This window comes from Mauremys mutica, chromosome 3 (genome assembly GCF_020497125.1).
Source record: "Mauremys mutica isolate MM-2020 ecotype Southern chromosome 3, ASM2049712v1, whole genome shotgun sequence".
Classification (NCBI taxonomy): domain Eukaryota; kingdom Metazoa; phylum Chordata; order Testudines; family Geoemydidae; genus Mauremys; species Mauremys mutica.
Window position 1 is genome coordinate 156,222,194 of NC_059074.1, and position 24,623 is coordinate 156,246,816.

The following is a 24,623-nucleotide window of genomic DNA, read 5'->3' on the forward strand; positions in this document are numbered from 1 at the left end:
CCTACTAGCTGCTCACCCCCTCCACTACATCAGATCTCTTCAGGGAACCTACCATAGGTTATCACCTCTGGACAGTATCAAAATATAGGCCTCCTATTTTTTCAGAATATGTTGTTTGGTATCGCTCTGTTTTATGTAAAATTGAGTTCAATATCACAGTACTGCACACCTGATAAATATTTATATTATTAATCTGGCAGATAGCATGACAAAGTAAACTTAGACCGAGCATGCAGATTGCCACGGGTAAAATTGGCACAAATTCTATAGACTTATGTGAAGCACAGGACTTGTGCTGTCCCGATGCACAAGGGGGAATTTCACCCTAAAAGCCTGTGAACTGAATCTGGCAGCCTAGAGCTCTGTAAGCTTAATGTAAAGCTGTTGGTGTTATGGGACCTGGTAAGATGTGACTGTATCTGCAGGGGAGCATAATAAAATGTGGAGGAGGGGCTGGGGAATTAAATGGGAGGGGATTTGCATTACTGCTTCACCAGAGTTAATCAGCTTTGTCCCTAGAATCTGGCTGCAGCTTGTGGGATGGACATCGTTCTGGTTTCCTGCTCTGGTCAATAGAATCCCGAGGGCTCTGACTTATAAAATGCCCTGCGGAAATACAGGAAGAAAGGAAGCAATTGTTCCAGTTAAGCTAGCTAAGTGCCTACGGAAACAACTCCCTATTTTAAGAATATATTGGCATGCCCAGCCTAGTGACATTGGGTTTTTTTTTTCCAAAGCAAGCACATTCTAATGAATCCATGTATGGCATTAAGTTAAAAAAAGTAAATACACTTTTAAAATGTATTTTTTGTGGGCTATACATTTAATTTTTCTTTCTGTGGAAACCCAAATGATCTAGATGATCTAGAAAGTCTTTTTTATTTATGTAATCTCATACGAAAACAAAGGTGGAAAAGTCTGGTTGCTCCAGGTTTCATAATGGAATTCAGCGTTCAGTACAGCACCTATAAAACCTCAGAGACCTTCTACATTGTATAAGCCACTAGCCATTTCTCTATGGCAAACAAATGTCAATGCATTTCTGTAGTAGGGAGTAGCAATCTCATTTTTGAACCCTATTCTAATGCCATGCATTTGAAAGTGCAACTCACTCTGAAATGCTGCTGATCTTATATACATAGGAACATAAGAATTGCCATATTGGGTGAGACCGGTGGTTGGTTCTTATAGTCCAATATCCTTTCTTCAACAGTAGCCCGTACCAGCCACAGCAAAGGAAGGAGCAAGAAAACCTAAAGAGGACAGGTATGGAATAATGCCCTGTCAATTAGAGGTTGGCTTAACTTACACTCTGAAGCATGAGATATCCCTTCCAATCATATTTTATCTTTTCTAATGTAACTGTAGAGGTAACATTCTCCATATAAATGTCCGATTGTTTACATCCTACATTTTGGATGGTCTTCTTTTCTGAGCTCCTCTGTCTCTTCTTTTATTTCCAGCCATCTCTACTAAGAGCTTAGCAGGATCTAAAAACCAAAGCTGGGATTGGGCAGAGTGACAGATAGAGTCTGAAATGGCAGAAGAATGAAAAACCCTACTGAAAAGCTGAACATGGTACATATACTATTTCAAGGCACTCATTTGTACAAGCCTAGCTTTTTCTGTTGGAGGCAGAGGTATGGGGTGAGGAGGGTGTCTCCCTTAAAAAATAACAAGATTGCCTTATGGCTCACAAAACACATGGGGTGACATTATAGGGGGAAATAGTTTGTGAACTCAGAAACCCCAAAAATAGGTCAGGAAAAAGGTCACCAAAAGAGATGAGGAAAATCTCAGACTCCACGAGGTTTGCCCATTTCTATGCAAATCTGATAAGCAAAGATCTGCCTGGAGAGGACAGTGCAGCAGCCACTGAAGTTAACATAGCCCTGATAAGCCAGTATGTGACCATGAAGCGCCTGCAGGCCAGGTGCCCAACAGCTCTACAGAATCCATCCACCCAAAGCCAAATTAATGGGCTTGACACAGAAACAGGATTTGGCTTTTATCAAGTACACAGATCAGTATGGTAAGAGGAAAGTAAGAGTCAATTGACAAAAATGGGAATTGAGAGTTGCAGTTGCACTGAAGTCATCTAGAGTTCAGGGTGCTCTAGACTTGGCAAGATCACACCCTTAATTACTTGTGCCTTAAAAAGATGCCTCAACTTCTTTTCGCTTTTTTGTGATGCCAGTAATGTGGGATTGGTAGGAGGATTATTTCTGGAGACCATATGTGGAGAAAACCTCATGGGTCATTGGGAACCCGCAGTAAATGACAGTGGCCTAAGGACAGTGGCCTAAGGAAAGCAATGCCTATGAAATGTAAGGCTACCCGCTATTATGGATCTCAATTTTTTTTTGTATATTCTTCCTGTAAGAAATCCAGCTGAAATGGTGATCATCTCTTGGGAGAAATGAGTAAGAACTACATTACCGGCAGGAGCATGATTCCATAACAAGGCAAGAGAGAAAAGGACTCATAAAATCAGGATTAGATTACCAAGTAGTAAAAATGTCATAAAAGAGTTTGCAGAATAAATGGTAGATGGAACATGGTGTGCACAGTAACAGACACAAGCCAGCAACTCATCTTGGTGAGTTCTAGCCCACGAAAGCTTATGCCCAAATAAATTTGTTAGTCTCTAAGGTGCCACAAGGATTCCTCGTTGTTTTTGCTGATACAGACTATCACGGCTACCACTCTGAAACCTACAAATTTGAGGGTCTGTGTATCACTAAGGACTCTGTGGCCAGATCTACTGGAAGAGTTTAAGACAGGGGTTCTCAAACTGGGGATCTACATATTTAATGAAAATAAATTAATAACCGGACAGACTGTGGGGCTGGCTGGCTTTGGGCACAGGGGTGCAGCAGGGGCTGGCTGGAGATGAGAGTGCGGGGCTGGCTGGCTTCAGGCTAGGGGGTACGGCAGGGGTTGGCTGGAGATGGGGGTGTGGGGCTGGCTGGCTTCGGGCAGGGCAGGGGATGTGGAGCTGGTTGGAGATGAGGTGCGGGGTTGGCTGGAGACAGGGGGTGCGGGGCTGGCTGCGGGCAGGGCAGGGGTGCGGCAGGGGCTGGCTGGAGACAGGGGATGTGGGGCTGGCTGGAGGCAGGGCAGTGGGTGTGGGACTGGCTGGAGACGGGGTGTGGGGCTGGCTGCGGGCAGGGCAGGGGGTCTGGGGTTGGCTGGAGACGGGGTGTGGTGCTGGCTGCGGGCAGGGCAGGGAGTGTGGGCCTGGCTAAGGGGGTGCAGCAGGGGCTGGCTGCGGGCAGGGCATGGGGTTGGCTGCGGGCAGGGCAGGCGGTATGGGGCTGGCTTCAGGGAGGACAGGGGGTGCAGCAGGGGCTGGCTGCAGGCAGGGTGATGGGTACCAGGGCCGTCCCTAGATATTCTGGGGCTCTATGCAGCGCCCCCCCCATGGGGGGGTGGCCCAGGCCTCTGTGGGGGGGGCGGGAGCAGGGGCACCCCAGGCCTCCTCGGGGGGGGTGGCGCTGGCTTGGAGGGCAGGGGGGAACAGCCCCCCCCCAGCACTCACCAGTGGTGCAGCTGGGGCCAGGTCTCTGCACTTCCCCCCGCCAATGAGTACTGGCCCGGCCCTGCTGCAGAGCTCAGGGGAGTGGGGTCAGAGTGGGGCTGAGCAGGGGTGGGGGCCCTGGGGCAGAGCCAGAGCAGCAGGGAGCAGCGCAGCGCCCCTGGCGGCCGGAGAAGGAATGACAACACTTACCAGCCGGAGCTGATCAAAGCCGCAGCACCCCCTCGCACAGCAGCGGGAAGAGGGTTACAGGTTTAGCCGGCGCCGGGTGAGCATCCCAGACATTTTGGGCACTGCTTTTTGGCGCCCCCAAATCTTGGCGCCCTAGGCGGCCGCCTAGTTTGCCTAGTCGTTGCACAGGCCCTGAGTCAGAGGCTTTCTATGTGAAAGGGGTCACCAGTAAAAAAGTTTGAGAGCCACTGGTTTAAGAGAATGTGTAATGACATTTTAAAAGAATCTTTGTTCTGCGGATGTTAACACTGACATTTTACATTTCTTATCTCCAGTTGTTCAGTACTTGTGAAAACATCATGTGACTGTATTTTAAAACTATGCTGATAATTTGACATTACAAATGTGTTATCACCTGGAAAAATCTGCTAAAATGTTACAGGCAATTATATTAATCTTGTTGAAAATTAATCTTATTTTATCATATCAGTTCTGGAAATAAACTCAATGTTAATACTGATAAATTACTGTTGCTGATGCTTCATTATGTAGAGGAAACATTATGTTTAATTTAGCTGGCCTTGGGGAGCAGAATGCCACTCTTAAAAACATCAATAGTTTATTTTACATTTAAGTGCTGCAAAAAAAGTGGAAAGAAATTCCGTCCTTTTGGGGGAAAAAAGAGAAAGAACAATTATAGATTTGGGGGGGATGTGTTTATAGAGCCTCTGGTATACAAGAAGCCACATCCTCAGGTGTAGCCAACATGCACAGAGCACAGGGCTGAGATGCTGTGCAAAGGTGATACAAAGCTCTCCCTTGATCCTGGTGTTTCTCTGTGTATGACCTTACACCAATAGCCACAATGTAATAGCCACAATGGACCAAAAATGCAGGACATGCCCCTTTTCCTCAGTGACACCCACTTTTCCTGCTATGCTGGCAAGGAGGAAATAAGTATGTGACATAAGAAAACCTGGTGTCAGCTCTATTGTAACTCCTCCCCATGCTGCTTAGCTCATATTTACGGGCAGATTATACTGGATGAGTGATGCAACGTGGCCACATCACACTGGAGGATCTGGTCTAAGGATTCTATAGCTTTATTCTGGGGCCTACTTCCGCAAGGTGGTGAGCATCCTCAACTCCGGAATCATTTGGCATTGAGAGTACCAGTATACTGCAACAGGTCTGACACACCATGCTGGATTGGGTCCCTGGTAAGCATGATCTATGATCCATCCATATGTATGTCCATTCATGCATCTATACATCTGTACAGGAGACATCTGCAAGTCAGGGATTGAACACAATAGGAGAGTATTCTAGTGAAGCATACATTTCTACCGTACTAGCTCTGTGCACAGAAGACATCAGCATGTCATGCTGTGAATCAAATACCTTTCATGAGCACTAACTTCACTAGTGTACTTGCTTTATGTGTGCGTGCTTATCATTTCATGTCCATCTTTTGGCTTAGACTAGTGTAATATCTCAGGACCCAATCACTCCTTCATGCAAAAATGTAGGAAATGTCAGGAAAGAACATTCTGAGAGTTTCTTCCAAATTCTTCCATCATGGTGTTGGGGGAAGGGGTTATTATTAAACTTTATTGAAGCGGAAATTAACATCAACCATAAAATGGCATAGATAGAAGTCTCCTTTCAGACATCTCCCAGCCGGCAATTAGCCCCCCAAAACCCTTCATACACAGATATCGTGGGATCTCCTGGAGGCATTGTTCATTTGCACAGAGTGGCCCTTTACCTCTGCACTGGCTCTAGGCTCCCCCTACCATGGCCGGCTCCAAGGATTTTGCCGCCCCAACCAGCCCCCTGCCCCCCAAAAGCCGCGATCGCGATCTGCGGCAATTCAGCGGGAGGTCCTTTGCTCTGAGCAGGAGTGAGGGACCCTCCGCCGAATTGCCGCCGAATACCTGAAAGTGCCGCCCAGCTCCAGAGTTGCCACCCCAAGCACCTGCTTGATAAGCTGGTGCCTGGAGCCGGCCCTGCCCCCTACAACTCTCCCATGTCTTCTGCTTCACCACAGGTATGCAGGTATGGTGCACTGAAAGGGTAGGTTTTTACCACGCTAATTCAGTCCTTGGCTTATGCATCAAGACTGCCAACAATGAACCTCACATGATGGTGCAGTGTTATTTGGTCTTGTGGTTTATGGGATGTGGACACTGGAAACTGGACTAAGAACACCATTTTTTTCCACGTAGGCCACCAAACAGCCATCAGTTGGTAACCACTGCAGCTATTACTGAGCTGGGCTAGATTCAAACCGATGCATAGAGGTAAAAGGTTCTGTGTTCCATTACCTGAGCCAAAATTCTGTTTTCTCACGTGGCTTAAATCATTCCTATGTGTCTTTATGATGTTCGAAAACAGCCATCAGCACTTCATTCTGTATAGCTAATCTAATAAAGGCACAAGTAAAACAGTGGGCTGTGAGTGAGTGTGGGTATGGGGTGGGGGGTGAAGAGGGCAGGAAGGAATAATTATCCAAAATTACATGTTAATCTTTGGCTTCCACCCACAGCTTGGGTGAGGGTTAAAGGATTAGTGAGAAAAAAGTAACTGTTTTCTAATGCCTGACTATGAAAATAGACATCCTGGTAACTGTGAACAAAATGGAAAAAGGAAATTGAATACATGAAATACAGTGGCGGGAAAAAAAAATTCTCAGAGAAAAAATTCAGAAACTGTATTATATTCTCTGCAGTTTTAAACAGCCAAGGCTTTTTTTTTTTGGAAAATTTCCTTTGCATCTGGATCCCCATCAGACTTGGAAGAATGAGACATTTAGGAAGGCTGTGGTTTGGAATGTTCAGACATTTAATCACACATTGTTCCATCGTCTTTGTAATAATAGCAAACCTCTTGCATCTGACATATATATGCAGGTCTTTGCTAGTCTTACCTGGGTTGTTTGTCACAGTCCAGAGGCTAAGGAAATTAATATACAGTGAAAGATGAAGGTGGATAATTATCCACAAGTAAGAATCTATCAGACAAGGCACACAGATGCTAACTATCTTTGAGGTTGAAGGGACACCAACAGTCTCAGGCTATTGCCTTTGCTATACCCACAGACCTTAGCATTGCCTCTATGCCTGCTATTCTGCCCCAGGTGTGAACAAAAACAGTAAAGTAACATTGGCAAGAGATATGTGCTGCACAGATCTTATCAATTCACTTTCTTGCTCTGCTCAAATATGGAATGGAGGAGGGTCTAGAATAAAAAAGTCCATATGCCATGCCAACATATACTAGTCCGATTCAATTCCTGATAAAAATATATTATGGCATATCACAATTGTGTTCAAATCATATCATTCATTGTGTTCGAAGGACATCTTGACATTCAGATTTAGTCAGGTAGTTCATGTCATTGTGTCATTTAGCCCACACATGTGAATGTTCACTTTAGTGTAAACAAATACAACTAGTGCAGTATATATGTGTATAAAACACCAGGCTGAACATCTGCCCTTCTTTTGAGATCTACTATAACTATGTAAGTACAGATTACATATCTCAGTAATGATATCTTAAAACTGTAAACTAGGAATGTCCATACGTTTTCATTACTTTACAAAAAATATTGTTGTATGTGTGTGTGTGTGTGTGTATACACACACATTCAACAATATTTTATATAATATATATACCCCCCCACCCACCCACAAATAATTTGAACAAACAACTTGTATACGCTAACTTGTATTTTTTCCTCTTCTTCCTATGGTTTGTTTGAATGTGACAAAGTCGTCTGGTCTTTCTTGACATTGCTAGGAGTAATTTCTGCACATAGTGAAAAGATATTACAAAACAGAAATCCCTTTAATTATAACTGCCTCAGATCACTACGATTTCAACAAACTGCTTAACAATTTTGGTTTTTAAGGGAGGGGCAAGGGAGAAAATCATATAGTGTGAGAATTATTACGGAGATCAGCCTCGGTTTTAAAGGAAAAGAACACGCAGAGCCTTTCATCTTCAGGTCACTAATTCAACTGCAGCCCAGTCGTAAGCAAATAACAATAGTAGATGAAAACTGTTACTGGTCTATGTCCAATGAGTTTGGTGATCTCAGTCCTGTTCCTAGTGGACAAATGTCCACAAAACCAAACCAACACAACTGACATTTTCTGGCATCTCTGAAGGGAGTCTCAATAGAGAGATAAAGAAATGAATGGCCCATAGAAATCACATCCCTCCACTAGAGGTGGTCCAAATACAATAGGACAGTGGCTCTCAACCTTTCCAGACTACTGTGCCCCTTTCAGGAGTCTGATTTGTCTTGTGTATCCCCAAGTTTGACCTCACTTAAAAACTACTTGCTTACAAAATCAGTCATAAAAATACAAAAGTGTCACAGCACACTATTACTGCAAAATTGCTTACTTTCTCACTTTTACCATATAGTTATAAATCAATCTGAATATAAATACTGTACTTAAATTTCAGTGTATAGTATATACAACAGTATTAATACGTCATTGTGTGTATGAAATTTTAGTTTGTACTGACTTCACTAATTCTTTTTATGTAGTCTGTTGTAAAACTAGGCAAATAGTTAGATGAGTTGATGAACCCCCTGGAAGACCTCTGCGTACCCCAAGGGGTATGCCTACCCCGGTTGAGAACCACTGCAGTAGGACATGTTGATGTGTGTGTAAATTTACTTCCCAAGTTGTTCTAGGGAATGAATCTATATGGTCCAGAGAACTGATACAATTCCTATGTGTCCCTCTCCTCTCTCTCGTACACACATAGAGTTGGATCCAAAACCCTGGTCCCTTAGTTTTCAAAACACAGGATTCCCTCAACTGACCTAAAGAAGATCTGGTGTATGTGTCACTAGGAGACGGTCATTATCCTTTCTGTGAACTTGACACTAGAGGACAATGTAATCACACACATAAATCCAGCATATTACAATAATACCTACTTTGGTGATAGAGGAGTTCAATTTCCAATGTTATTAATATGGCCCCTTTCATTATTATTACATAAATGTTTACATTAAAAAAATTGTTTAAGACCTGCTTTGCCATCACTGAAATTAAAAGCAACACATTGCCTCATTCTGGCAGGTAATTTTATCTCTTTTTAAAAGAATTAAACTCATCAAAGGTCCTGGAACTGAAGAAAAATAAATGTTTCATATTAGTGACTTTCCCTGGCCAGCAAATCTGTAACCTTCAGCATTCTGAGTCAGGTCATTTGAAAGTGAATGTGATGTGTATACATGATAGAGCTTTTCTATTATTGGAAAGTCTAGCAAATTCTAAGAAAGACTATAGGCTTGCAAAGCACATTCTAGCTGCTCATGAATAGTTGCTAAGAACATTCTCCCTCTGAAATTGATGGGATCCAAAGAGCAGGTATTTTCACTAAAGCCAGAGGGTGTCAATGTTTTTTATGTTGTCAGAAGTGGGAGTACAATTCCCACAAATTGTGTCCAAATCAATTATTCTTTCTCTCCAACATAGCCTTCAGTTACACAGTCTCAATGCTCCATGTTACAAGAAATGCTTTTATCCAAGGCAAAACTATATGTACTGTAAACATGCAACAGCTAACAGATCCATATTTCTATGGATTGTCCTTGTTTAAAACACTCATGAAACTGTACCAATCCACGCAAAGATAAACAATAATAGGCCTCTCTCTCTCTCTAAGTACTCATAGTTATATTCTTAGCATACTGCTGGGGCCACACTTAAAACAAATAATAAAACAGTAAAAATACATAGACACCCTCTGAAGAGCAGTGGCTATCAAACATTTTATCATCATGACCCACTGCCAGCAAAACAAATTAGCTCAGGCTGTATCTGATGGTGTGCTACAGAAAATGGGTTAGATTTACATACATATTCATATATGTATCAACTAGTAATGAAACACTAGAATACTAAAGTATCTAAAATATATCAACACTGGTCAGCATGCATGATTTCTATGTGCAGCCCGAGAAAGCCAGAAGTACAGTGTATTTCTTCCCCTCTCATCCACTGAACCCCAGAGCTGCCATGTTTTGTGCAATTCTATGCAAGACATTTCTCACCACATGAAAACAGCCTCTGATCTGATTTATCTCTGTGGGGCAGGGGTATGATCTGTGGGTGCTATCCCTCACATTCCACAGATACATGGAGGTGGGGGCGGGGCTGAGGGAGTCATGGGCAACCTGCATTGGGAAGAGAGAGCCTGGGAGGGTTGTTGAGGAACAGAGGGACTTTGGAGCTTTGGGGAGGTGCTTGGCTGGGAGCTGGAAGAACCCTTCCCATTCTGTCCTTGCTTCGCATTACACCCCCGTCCTGAGCTCTCTGTTCCACATCTAAACTCTCCAGCTGCTTCCCCTTCTGCCCGTCCCTTGGTTCTGCCCCTCTTACCTGCTGGTGCTGCTGCCTCCTCATCCTTCTCCACATTTTCTTCTCTTTAGAAGTTCCATCCTGGCTGGGCACCAGCAGAGGCGCATGGAGAAAAGAGGAAGAGACACTTTCCCTGCTCTCAGTGCTGGTGCTACACCTGGCCCCAGGGCTCTATGAGTAGTTACTGCAAGGGAAATGCTGATCAAATCCCAGCAGCCTTGCTGCTTTCATGAGAGAGAGACTCGAGCTGGGGTGTAATCATGGCCCTGCTGCCATCAATGGGAGTTTTGCCATTTACTTTGATGGGGCCCAGGATTTCACCAAAGGGAATGTGAAAGAAAATCCCCTGCAGCCATTTGCATTCTCCTTTTTCAAATCAGGGGTTGGAATTTCAGGCTCCATTCAGATGGTGCCCATGTCCCCCACTGGGGCCTGGCTCCAAAGCTTGAGGAAATTTGCTGCATTGTATTGGCCAGACTTTCAGTTTGCTGAGCACCCTGATTTCCCATTACTTTAGTGGGAGATGTAGCATTAATCACTGTGAAAATTAGTCCCCCATATGACTTAGCATATATATTCATCTCATTTTATTTACTGATGTGAATAGCACTTTTCAATTCTATCCTGTTTGAGATACAAGGATCTCAACAAACATAAATGACCTAAGCCTTCCCTCATAACATCCCTGGGAGTCGCTAAATGCTATTAGCTCCATTTCACGAATGGGGAAATTGAGGCACAGAGATTGAGTGGCTTGCCCTAAACCACACAGCATGTCCTGGAAGAGTCAGGAGTGGAATCCAGGAGTCCTGGATTAATCCCCTGCTCTAATCATCAGACAACACTCCCCTCCTCTATAATAGGCTATTTTGATTGAAAACAGATGGTGCACATTTTTGGCACAGTATTTTTACCATATTAAAATGCTCTGAATGAACATGTGCTTATATCATACCTATCTATGTGTGCATAGATATGCATACACACTTTGTCTATGCATACAGAAATAGGCATGACATAAGGACATATTAATTTACATATCATATATAAATTAGTGGGTATGTTGACAGATACTTAACTACAGCTGCACAGCTGGGAAATATCTATATACATATACTGTATTCTTAATTGGTGTTGTAATTACACACTATGTACTCTTCTCTAGCTCTGTTCTTGAGCAAGGGACACTACACTGATGTAATTCATGTCTTGATGTTTTTTATCTTTTTACATGAAACTTTGGACTGTTTCAAGGAGGAATGAATCACACCTTTTTTTCACTGGATCCAACCTCTATCCCCATCCCAGCTTGAATAATGTGGTTATTGTCTCCTTTTAGCCTTATTTTTTTCCAACTGAATCTCTACATGTTACTCAATCATTTTTGCTTTAAACATCAGTCTTTTCACCTCTCCGCACTTTATTCCTTATCTAACAAGATCTACCTACCTGGTAAGCCCTCTCTAAGTACTCCCTCATGTGGGTAATTCCCAACCATGGATTGGAGAAACTCTGAGTTCGGATTCACTGAGCCATTCTCTATTGCAGCAAAGGTATTGGGGGCTCCTTGATTCTCTGCCTGGCTTGTCCCGAGCCCTGGCACAAGTTAGGATGGCCTCCAGGCTGCTGTAACTCATGCCAACCAGTAAAGGACCAACAAAGTCTGTCCACCAGTTGAGAACAGCCAAACTGCAATAACCCTTCAGACATGCCTCCTTCTATCCCCTGCATGTCGCCAGACACTGGTAAGAGGCAGTGAAATAAGAGGCTAAGCACACCAGGAGAATTCTCAGCTGGCTAGATAAGGCTCAATTCTGACCCATTTGCATGAAGGAGCAGTGAAAAGAGACCAGAATAAGGGAGAGAATTTGGCCCTCTGAATTTTGGTTTTCCCCCTCCACTCCCCTCAGAAAAGACAGCGATATAGAAGCCAGTGCCACTCAAGTGCAAACTCAGAGACTGCCTGCAGATTACTTCTAGCTATCTCTTGCCCAAGGCCATAAAGGATACCAGTAGTATCAGAGATGACATTAGAACTCAGGAGTTCCTGTCTCCCAGTATTGTACCCACAGAAGGGAAAACCAAGCAAGGTTTTTGTGGTCAGTCTGCATTAACTCATACTAGATTGGCCCATGGATTATGTAGTAAGGAGAGGAGCAGTAATTCAGATATTGGCCACCCCCAAAATCCATTTCCATCTAGAGGCCAAGACCTGGGGAGCAGAAGGGCTTTTGTAGGGTCAAAGCAAAGGACAACATGCCATAATCCTTGCTCAACTGTGGCCAGACAGAATACGAGTACATGTTAATTTGCTATAAGAGGAATAGGGTACTCTCCCCTCCTAGGAAGAGGTGAAGCAAAATCCATAAAAATCCAATGAATATATTACTTATATAAATTGTTCACCATATTGTTTTCTAGTTTCATTGCTGACACTGTAATATTAAAAAAATCTGGATCTTGCTAGCAATTTTGCTTATCAGACAAGACTGTCAGTAGGCAACAGTTAATCAGGATACTAATTTTAACAATTTTGATGTGATATATATTAGACCAAGACCAAACAGAAGAGAATATCACTCTAAAGGCACAAACATACCTGTAAACTAAACATTAGCAGATTTTGTATTTCATTTTGCATAGAATGGATTATAATTGTAGTTTCTTTTTTTTAAAGCCACAAAACTAATATCCAATTACAGTTACAATCTATTCTTACTACATAGTTGTCATGCTAATTTCCATATGCATAATAAATGTGTTTTCAATTTCCTGGAAAAAATTAGTAAGCATATGTATTCAGGACGGCATTCTTGCAAGACAGCACAGTAAATTATAACCTTGCAATATTCAGTGTAAAGATCAAAATGGAAGAAATTAGGGCCTGATCCTGCAAACACTTTGTTGAAGTCCAGGTCCCACTGAAGTCAATGGCAAAACTCCTAAAGTGAGGTCCTCCAAACTGCTTTTGCCCTTTTAGGTCTGGTATAAGGGCCCTAAAAGCCCCATATCTGGTCAGCAGAGACACTGTAGAGACAGTGTTAAGGTTGTCTTGTGAGGACACCTTGCAAGCCCTGATATGGGGGCATGTTGGGGCAGAGCTGGGCATGAGAGGGTCGCATCAAGGCTGCACTGCAGAGATTCTGGGCAGCGCTCCGACATGCAGGACAGCCCTGGACTTTCTAAAATATGCCAGTGGCCTCTCCCAGAACAGCCCAGGATTGGGAGGACACAAAGATGGTTCAAAAGCATGGTAGCCCCCTGCTTTCCCCATCCCTTTCAACTCCTCTGTGCTGTAGCACAGTATCACTTCCCTTGGCTTCAGTGGGGTCAGGACTGCACCCTTACTGTCTAGAACGCAAATTAACTTTTAAAAATATCCGTCATTTGAACATGTTATCTGATAATTGTCCATGATAATGAAAGATGATTTTTTTCATATATAAGCAGGAAAGTATGACAAACTTTAAGCCTATTGGAAGACGGAAAAGATTCCAGAGGACTGGAAAAGAGCAAATATAGTGCCAATCTATAAAAAGGGAAATAAGGACAACCCGGGGAATTACAGACCAGTCATCTTAAATTCAGTATCCAGAAAAATAATGGAGCAAATAATTAAGCAATCAATTTGCAAATACCTAGAAGATAGTAAGTAACAGTCAGCATGAATTTGTCAAGAACAAATCATGTCAAAACAACCTAATAGCTTTCTTTGAGAGGCTAACAGGTCTTGTGGATATGGGGGAAGCAGTAGGTGTTACGGTATATATCTTGAATTTATTAAGACTTTGGATACTGTCTCGCATGACCTTCTCATAAACAAACTAGGGAAATATAACCTAGATGGAGCTACTATAAAGTGGGTGATAACTGGTTGGAAAACCATTCCCAGCTAGTAGTAATCTGTGGTTCACAGTCAAGATGGAAGGGCATATCAAGTGGGGTCCTGCAGGGATCAGTTCTGGGTCTGGAGGTTCTGTTCAATATCATCATTAATGATTTAGACAATGGCATAGAGAGTACACTTATAAAGTTTGCAGATGATACCAAGCTCAGAGAGATTGCAAATGCTTTGGAGGATAGGATTAAAATTCAAAATGATCTGGACAAACTGGAGAAATGGTCTGAAGTAAATATGATAAAATTCAATAAGGACAAATGCAAAGTACTCTACTTAGAAAGGAACAATCAGTTGCACACATACAAAATAGGAAATGACTGCCTAGAAAGGAGTACTGCGGAAAGGAATCTGGGGGTGATAGTGGATCACAAGCTAAATATAAGTCAACAGTGTAACACTATAGCAAAAAAAAAAGCAAACATGATTCTGGGATATATTAGCAGGAGTGTTGTAAGCAAGACACGAAAAGTAATTCTTCTGCTCTACTTGGCACTGATTAGGCCTCAACTGGACTATTTTGTCCAGTTCTGAGTGCCACATTTCAGGAAAGATGTGGACAAATTGGACAAAGTCCAGAGAAGAGCAACAAAAATGATTAAAGGTCTAGAAAACATGACCTATGAGGGAAGATAGGAAAAAAATGGGTTTGTTTAGTCTAGAAAAGAGAACACTGAGAGGGGACATGATAACAGTTTTCAAGTACATAAAAGGTTGTTACAAGGAGGTGGGTGGTAGATTGTTCTCATTAACCTCTGAGGATAGGACTTAAAGCAATGGGCTTACATTGCAGCAAGGGCAGTTACGGTTGGACATTAGGGAAAAGCTTCCTAACTATCAGGGTAGTTAAGCACTGAAATAAATTGACTAGGGAGGTTGTGGAATTTCCATCACTGGAGATTTTTAAGAGCAGGTTAGACAAACACCTGTCAGGGATGGTCTAGATCAGTGTTTCCCAAACATGGGATGCCGCTTGTGTAGGAAAAGCCCCCGGCAGGCCGGGCTGGTTTGTTTACCTGCTGCGTCCGCAGGTCTGGCCGATCACGGCTCCCACTGGCTGTGGTTCACTGCTCCAGGCCAATGGGAGCTGCAGGAAGCGGCACTGGCTGAGGGACGTACTGGCTGCTGCTTCCAGCAGCTCCCATTGGCCTGGAGCAGCGAACCGCGGCCAGTGGGAGCCGTGATCGGCCGGACCTGCAGACACAGCAGGTAAACAAATCGGCCCGTCCTGCCGGGGGCTTTCCCTACACAAGCGGCGTTCCAAGTTTAGGAAACCTTAGTCCTGCCATGAGTGCAGGGGACTGGACTAGATGACCTCTCTAGGTCCCTTCAAGTCCTACGATTCAATGATTCTATTACTTAGAGTATGAGAATACAATTTACATTAGATCTGAATTAAGTTTGTTTTTTCCTGTATATTGCAGCTTTCAGGAAAAAACAAACTTAATTCAGATCTAATGTAAATTGTGTACCAAAGTGCCTGTCTCTCTGCCCTCTCCAAACTTAATTTTTATTTTATTGCAGTCTCCTTTCCACAGAATGTGAACCTTTTAACATTTCCCAGTTTACGTATGGGAAAATGATGCCACAGAAAGGTTAAATGCTTTGCTCAAGGTCACCCACTGAACTGGTAGGAGATGGAAATGATGCCCTGACTCCCAGTCCCCTGTTCCAACTACTAGATAATCATTCTTAACTTTAAGCATGTGCTTAAGTGCTTTTCTGAATCAGCAACCCTCTACTATTATTATTACTTTAGGTTAAGGTTAATATGGGGAAATGCCTTCAGAGCAGGAAATGAATGGGAGTAATAAATGAAAGCATAGTGGGAGTCATTGTCTTTTAGGGCTGTCAGAGAAACCCTGACCAAAGGGAAAAGTAGGTTCTAGAACTATGGGCCAGATCCTTCAGTCTTGATTCAGGAGAACTCCCATTGCCACAATGAGATTAAGGACTATAAGATTTGGCCCCAAGTTTAACTATACAGCGAAGTATAGTTATACTCCAATCCGTCTGTTAGTCTATAAGGTGCCACAGGACTCTTTGCTGCTTTTACAGATCCAGACTAACACAGCTACCCCTCTGATACTATAGAGCGAAGGAGAGTCTCATGAAAATATAATGCAGTAGCTAATTTTAGATCATCAACTATTTTCCTCATTATTCAGTCACATTTTACAGCTTCACGCTACTGGAAAGGCTGAACAAATATTCTTCACAGCCATCATTGTCTTTTTTGATAATGCATATCTACTAGCTAACTACCATTTCATATTATAAACAACCATTTTCCTTCCTCTGGGATATGGTTTTAAAGATCATTTTATTGCTTCAATAGAAAATCAGTCTTTATAGCATTTGAAATGAAAGATTCTTCTTCAGAAGACCATCAAGAACTCACAATGATCATTGGGCCTCCAGCTAGCACTGGAACTCACTCCTCTCTTGAGGCATCACAACCTCCATTTGTTAATCTTTCAGGCACACTGTGAAGTTCAGATTTTGTCTTGGTATTTCAGGGAAAATGGTTTGAGATGTAGATCTATTATGTTTAATATTTCTGAGGCAAGTAAACAGAATATTATACTAAGTTTTACAAGCATACCATTATAGGCAGTGATTTTATTTTATTTCTTGTATACTTTGGCAAGATGTTAGGATGTCATGGAGAGGCAGTAGCTTATCCATAGTTAAGACTGAAACCAGCTTCCATGATAACATGGTATTCCTCCTGCCCACCTCATAACCTTGACTTGGAAAATGGTTTAGTCTGAAAATCGCCACATACATGTAAAGACAAAGGAGACTGCAGCTGCAAAAACTGAAGAAAATCAGCCAATCAACTTTTGAGTTATAGGTTATTAAAATGCACCCTGATTTGAAAATTTTTCTTTTGACCTAAGTTCCCTCTAAGCTCCAGGCTATTAAGGGCCATGCAGGTGCACAGCGGGGAGATGTGCCTTTCCCCCAGCCCCGCTGGAGTTGCTGCGATGGGGAGAGGTGTGTTCCCTGAGCTGCTGCAGTGAGAGAGGGCTGGGGGGAGTCTGCACCCAAATCCCTCATCCCCAGCCCCATCCCAGAGCCTGCATCCCCAGCCAGAGCCCTCACCCGCCCCTGTACCCAAGCCCTCTGCCCTAGCATTGAGCCCCCTCCTGCACCCCAAATCCCTCATCCCTGGCCTCACCCCAGAGCCCACACCCCCAGCCAAAGCCCTCATCCCACCCCCTCATCCCAACCCTCTGCCCCCTCCCACCACACATCACCTCCACATTGGTGCACATAACAAAATTAATTCCGCACATGGATGTAAAAAGTTAGAGGGAACATTGCTTTTGACTAATGTTTCTTTGTCATTGCCGTTACTTAAACTGATTTAGTTAAACCAGTGCAACTCACCAGGTAGGTGTAAACAAGGACCTGTCTTCCTCCTCCTCAGAAAGACTTCATATTCCACCTTCAAACTTTCCATATAGTTACATTTCCTTAAAAACGCATGCACTTGCTATAATATGGAGAAAACAGGTTGGAATCGTGCAAAGTTATTAACTGTTTTTGCTGTGGATAATTCTGGGTCTAAACCAATTCCATTAGTTTCAGAGGTAATTATAGGCCCAATTCTGCTTTCACTGACGTCAAAGGCAAAAAAAAAATCCTATTGATTTCAATGGGAGCAGGATTGGGCACCATGCAACTGCGTAACATTTTGCCTTCTATGGGCTGGTTTCAGTTTAGAAAAAACATAAGTGTCCTTCTATACCACAAAAGTAACAGAAATTTTCTTGGAGTGGCAAAGGCCTGTATTTTCAACAAATGCTTTCCATGACTTTTACAAATCTTCTGGGATGCTTTGATGGGTCAATTCTTTTCACAGAACAATTTTAAAATTACTAGGAAATTGGTTCGTTTCTAGTCATTATCAGCTTTGTCAGCGTCATTGCCTACTTTAATTTCAATATTCTGATGATGCCCTCCATGCCATATATTTAACAAAATGATCCCAGTTTAACTACATGAAAGGAAAAAGAAAAAACCTGGGAAATTCCAAAACCAATATTCTTTGTTTTAAAAATATTAAAACTGATCAACATTTTCCAAATTTTGATTTTTAATAAAAAATTAGGATGATTTTTTGTAAATAACTTTTTTCCTGCACCTTGGCAGGGGGTTAGATTAGATGACCCTTGTGGTCCTTTCTAACACTATGATTCTAAATACTTGGAAAAAAAACCCCAACAACCATGTTTTGACCAGCCCCAATATATACATTATTCTTCAGTTGTTTCATAAAGCACCATATACCCCTATGGCACTATGAAATAATAAGCGCTAAATATTATTCTGGTGCCAGTAAAAATTAGGATGGGGAAAAAACCTGACACACTATGATTATTTTAGAAATACTGCAGCCCAGGACTGGTCCCTTCCCACCCTTCAGTTCTATGAGTCTATGTCAGCATTATTTGTTTTTGTATGTCTTATTTCATTGGGAGGCACCATGGTCTATCTGTTTTGTTGTGTGGCCTTTGCCAAACTTCTCTGATTGTTTGTTTTCCCACCTGCAAAACGGGGATGTTAATACTTCTTATCTCATAGAGGTTTTGTGAGAATTAAACAATTAGCATATGGACAATGCTGTGAAGTTGAAAAATGTCATTATATAATACGAAGTATTGCTCCTTATTCATTTGTTACAGGCGGATTAGATTCCTCATAGTTTGTGTGACAGAACTGGTGACTAGAGATATTCTTCAGGTGATGTAATGGGTTGCAATGGAAATCACCTGTATACTTTTGCATGTAGGCATTCTAGAATAGGCAACTGACTGTAAAGAGGAAAATAATTGCTGAGGGTGAAATAGAGCCACTTGTGAACCACAGAAAGACACATTTTGCCTTCAGATGAACTCTAAAGAGGGAGAATTTGGCTGAAAGCACTTCAAGAAGACCTGGTGTGATGTGCAACCTTCTGCCAGGTGCTGTTAGCTGCAACAAGGGCTGGGTTCAAATGTCATGCATGTCTGCTTAAAATTAACAAACACTACCAGCTCAAGTCCCCACTCAGAAACATGGGGAAAACTAGATACCTTCATTAGGCACCCTTAACAAGCAATAATTCCCCACTTGCAAGCACAAGACTCAATATAAAATTTGGAAATATTTTATTGGGGAGAAGGGAACATAGCATTAACATACCAAAACACAGCAACAATATATATAAATGAATAATAAGTGTAACCCTAGCAGTACTCCCTTAAATTCATTCTCCACTCATCAGCATAAATACCTCATATGCAAATATCTCTTAAATATGTCACTGTCCCCCCTTCCTGGACTGCTACATCTTACTCACAGTTTGGTGTCAGTAGATCATGCAGTCCCAGAGCCTTAGTGCAGTGAGGCAGACCTATCTCCAGGCCCTAGGGGAAGTACTTGCCCGATTTACACCTGAGCCTCCATCACTTAATACAGCTTTTAGTGGTGGTGGGTAGGAGACCTTTCAGCAGAGTTCACTCAGCACCGTTGCTCCCCTCTACAGCTTCAACAAAGAGTGACCTCAGCACTCTCCCCTCTGTGGTCTCTCTTCCATTATAGGACCCTTGAACAGAGTCCATGCCATGATGGATGCATTCCTTACCACAAGTTGGAACCCATTGTTCTCTCTTTTTCAGCTCAGTCCCATTATGCCAGAAATTCAGAATTCATGTACAGTTTTGGTGAGTTCTCAAATTGCAAAGAGGATTTTTGGATAGGAAGCTCGTGCAAATGAATTCTCTCTGTAATTGTACTTTCCCATGTTCACCAATAGTTGGGAGTAGAGAGCTCCTTCCTTATAGAACTACTATCTGGAGTTCTGGATAAACAGCTTATAAAGCAGCTCTGTTCACCAACAGATGGTGGCAGACAGTTTCTTCTCCTATGGAGTTTATTCCATCTGCTCTTTCTACTGTTCACCAGCAAATGATAGTAGGGACTAGGGAACTCCTATCCCTACCCTCTATATCTTCAGGCCACAGGGTTTACAGATAAGATGCTGCCTTGCGTAACTCTAGGCTACTGAAAAGAATCATCTTTCTGTAAGTGTAGGAAAATGCTTTGGAGTTTCTCTTTTGAATCTTGATTGTGTAATGGTTAATTTTTATCTGTGTTTTCTTTTGCACATACTGGTACAAATAAAACTCTTAGTGCTTTATGTTACCCAGTACGAAAGCTAAGGTAGAAAATACCAGTATTGTATTGACCATAGTTGTGGCCAAGACCAGCTGAAGCACTTTTGCTGACTGTCCAACTCCAGACATGCACTCCCAAGGACAGGGGGAAGGACAATGTCACTGGAGGGACTCTACCTGTGGAACTTGCTCTCTCTGGAACTCCAGCAGAGATGTACTTAGTTAGCCTTCAGAGAATAGTACAAGTTCACCTTTTCTACTAAGCCTTTGCTGGATGGGTCTAAACCACGACAGTGTTTTCTTTTCCTTGCTCTTCTGATGGAAAGGTGGTTAGTTTAAGCTTTAAATGTTTCTTGGAGATGATGTTTATTTAAATCCCCCCTGGAGGTTAGATATTGCATTCTTCACATGGCATCTTTACACTGAATGGCATTGCCATGTGCTATTAAACATTTCCACCCCAGAGATGGCTGAATTTCAATGCTGAGGAAAGTGATCCCTGGTGTGTATTAGCTTGCATTGCACTGTGCGATCCTTTGGGATGGAAGGTGTTGTGTATAAGTGTAGATGTTCTCACCATATATGATCAGATACATTTTAAGAGACTAAATTTGAAGTTTTTTGAATGTAACAGGGTTAGTATTAGCACCTGAAGCGTTTCTAATAACGAGGCACGGCTTCTAGTTAAAGACAAGTAACATGCCTCACACTGCCCTCTGGTCCCTCAGGTGAAATAGGGGATATTTTTTTTGAGGAAGGGTGTAATTAGAGAAATGCCAAAACCCTGCCACCAAGAGGACATTGAAAGAGCCCAGGTAGCAGCCAAGGGCAGGGACCATGGAGAGAGAAGTGGTGGGTCCCACGCCCACCGCTTTTTTTTTTTTGTGGCGAGGGGGGACTAAGAGGAGGGGGGATGGGCAGCAAGGGTGGGGTGGGGGGCTCCATGATGCGGGGGTGAGCCAGGGAAGCCATCCAGCTCCATCAAGGAGAGACTAGGAGCTCCCAGCTCCTGCAGTAGCCCTCGGGCCGCTGCATCCTGCTCTCCCCTCCTCCTCAGTCCGCCTGTATCCCTGCATTCCCTGCTGCAGCAACGGCTCCCCCCGCTGCCCCCCTCCCTGAATCCCATCAGTAGCAGCAGCTCCCAGGCTCAGCGCCGCTCTCTGCAGCTGTGCTCAGCGGCTGCTCCGTCCGCTAGGGCTGGGGAGGCCGCCATGTTGGATCCTGAGAGCCCAGCAGCAGCGGCCGCCGCCGCCGCCTGTGGGTGTGAGTGAGTGAGGGGGAGACCCGGGAGCCGGGCCGGCGAAGGGGGGGCGTGTGGAGGAGCAGGAGCCGGCGGGGCGGAAAGCGGGGCGCAGGCTGTGAGCCCTCCCTGCCCGCCGCCGGAGGAAGATGCCCTTAGCCCGGTGGGGCGAAGCCGGGGCAGCATCTCTTCATCCCCTGGATTGAAAACAGCAGCAGCACCAGCACTTACTAGCACCTGGGGGCCTTACATGTCCAGTATCGTCTAATCTCCTCCAGCAGGAGGGGGGGCACCCCGCTCCCCGGGGCCGACACCCGGCAGGAGGACACGCACAGACATGGGAAGGATTTGACAGGGTTATTAGCCTGCCCCCCACCTTCCCTGGGTGGTGCTGGTCTTTCGGGGGCCGGTTAGCGCCCCACTCCACGCACAGCAGAGAAGAAGGTGGGGGGGGATGAAGCCTTTTATTTTGGGGGATCACTGAAAAGCCTTAAAAGGAGACTCGTTGAGGGGAGGAGGAGAAAGGAAAAGCCTTCCTCAGACAGGACTTGGCTGAGCCCTGAGGAGGGGCCGCTTCCAGCGACCTGTTCCCCCCACCTTTCTGAAGAAATTGCCACTGATGCATTTACCGAGTGGTGCTGGAGGAGGTGGAGGTGGTGGGTATTTTGCAGCCCTTTCCCTCCCCTCCTCTATGCATTTAATTTTCTTCTTCCTTTTATATATTTTTCCTTCTGCTGCTCCTTCCTGGGAAGTGAATTGCTGATGCAAACTGAATGGGGCTTTTACACTTTAATGATGCAGTGGGATTCTTTTCAGGATTATGTTGCATGATTTGAATTTTGAATGAAGGAGAAGACCTTTTTAAATATATAAAAATATCTATTGCTCTATATATGATAAATTGGTGTCAGTCTTGGTTGAATTTCATTTTAATTATTATTATTTAAATGTCAAGAGCAACTATATATTTTTCTTTCTTTTTAAAAGTATTAAAATATTTTTTTTAGGATAACTTTTTCTTTCAAATGTGTATATACTGTATATGTGTATGTGAGTGAAACTGACCGAGATTCAGTTTTCAGGCTAGGAACACTGAGGTGGATTGTAAATTCAGCACCACCTTTGCTACATTGACATTTGTTTAAAAACATACGTTGTTGATTTTATTTTTTAACAATCCATTTAAAAGTTAGTTTTTAAAAAAAATTAATAATAATAATTAAAAAAGAAACCCCAATACAAACTGAAACAACCATGTCTGGAGAGGTGCGTTTGAGGCAGTTGGAACAGTTTATTTTGGATGGGCCAACTCGGACTAATGGGCAGTGCTTCAGTGTGGAAACCTTGCTGGATATACTCATCTGCCTTTATGATGAATGTAATAATTCCCCCCTGAGGAGAGAGAAGAATATTCTTGAGTATCTAGAATGGGGTAAGTCAGAACATATTTATTTTGTTTGCATGCTTACATGTTCACATGTGCTTTGTAGTATGTTATTATCATATACATGTATAGATGGGATCTGTTCATAGCCCATGTTTTATTCAAGAGTCTTATAATATCTATACTTTACAATTTTAATCATATTTATTACAATAATTTCACATCAGTTATCGCAGGTGAAGGTTTCACTAAAGATGACAATTCATCTTTTGACGCCACCAAATTCTGGCATGTGGAGTTTTGTTTGTTTTTAGGCCTGCCTAACGTAATTTTTTGCATTTGATGCTTTTTAGGATGATGCTGGGTAGATCCCCTGTTAGGAAAAAAGACAAGTGCACAGTTCTGTAACTTTTCTGTGCAATCAAATTTATGGTCTGTTAAAGTAAAAAGCACTGATAGGAGAGAGGGGGGAAAAGCCAACCTTCTTAAATGATATATGCATTTGAAATGTCTGTTAAAATAGAGGAAAATATATCATCTGTTACCTAAGGTCATTGCTGATCTGAATATAATGCCTGGTTTCTGGTAGGGATAATAAAGTTGGAAAGGAGAGTCAAGTTGTCTTCTTTTTTTTCTTGCTATCTTGAGATTTTGAACAATAATAGACTGCTTAGAATTTTAATGAAATAGATTAATGATGATAATTAGTGGCTGAACTTTCCTGAATTCACGATAGGGCAGGTTGTCCTGTTTTTTCTTCACCTAAATATAGATGTAGCACAGAAGATACAGTCCAACATAAGAATCCTGATGAGGACATTTACTGTATGTGACCTTCAAGCTTCAAAGTCATGTTGTACTTTTAAATTGAATTTAAAATTTTTATCATCTATATTTCACAAATGTACATAAGCAGACTGCTGTATTTAAGAACACCTTTCCAATCTTCATAATTAGCATTGTATACGTTAAACACTAGCTGGAGTCTTCATAATGAAGTCACTGAAGGAAGATTATTGTTGGGTCAGTTATAAGTACAGAACTGCTTAGTATGTTTGCTAATTTTATTTGTGTGCTCTTTCCTATATTCATACTGACATATAAAGAATATCTGACTCAACAATTGAAATTCTTGAACTCTTCATAATTATATTGGTGTTGTGCATTTATTAACCTGAATAGCAGACTATAACACATTTTGACAAGCTGAAAAGGTAATTTTTTAATACTTTAAGAATTCATACTCTAAAATTAGTACTGTGACAGATGTTTGCCATATTCTCTGACAGGGAATGTTTTTTTTTTTTAAATTTAGTGGCTCCAAAGAAGTCTTACATTGGAGAATTTATTGCGCTAACAAGGGTTCATTGGTTCAGCAAATTGATACTTCGTAAATAGATTAAACATATCAATGGGAACGGGATAATGGAGTTTTTAGAACTTTCCACATTGATTGCTGGTACTTACATCATGCAGTGATAGTCAGTTGACAGCTGACTCTGTCATCCTAAGATTCTGACAATGATTGCAGATTTTTACATTAAGTTTGTGAGGGATCTACTAGATTACTTGTAATAGTGCGAACACAAATCAAATGCTATTTTGGAAAGACTGCAATAAACACTCTTGTATACCTGTTTCTGTAACTATTTTCTGCTTCACCACCCTTTTCTCCTCCTCCTCTTGCAAGAGCTCCACACCAAAGACTCTCCACTTAAGGCTGAATTTCTACATTGTTTATAGACAAGGGTCTGCCATAGCACTGCCATTCTGATTTTTAACTTGTAAATTTCAAATGGGTTTGTCAAGGATTGGTTAAGAGTGAAAAGTTGC

General features: G+C 42.5%; 1 protein-coding gene and 1 long non-coding RNA gene across 4 annotated transcripts in view; both read left to right on the forward strand.

The window, feature by feature from the left end:
* The first annotated feature begins 520 nt into the window (after positions 1-520).
* Positions 521-1,761, forward strand: LOC123367628. Its single transcript, XR_006578569.1, has 3 exons — positions 521-643; positions 1,214-1,266; positions 1,464-1,761. It is a non-coding gene; the product is annotated as an uncharacterized LOC123367628 (long non-coding RNA).
* A 20,625-nt stretch (positions 1,762-22,386) lies between these two features.
* Positions 22,387-24,623, forward strand: part of CDC42BPA (CDC42 binding protein kinase alpha) — a 352,910-nt gene continuing 350,673 nt past the window's right edge. For 2 of the 3 annotated variants that reach the window (XM_045009045.1, XM_045009046.1), the window contains exon 1: positions 22,389-22,838. In XM_045009045.1, the coding sequence (XP_044864980.1) occupies positions 22,661-22,838 (178 nt within the window). In that variant the 5' untranslated portion in view covers positions 22,389-22,660. Of the gene's footprint in view, positions 22,839-24,623 lie in introns of all 3 variants that reach the window. The other variant, XM_045009047.1, reaches the window with a different exon arrangement.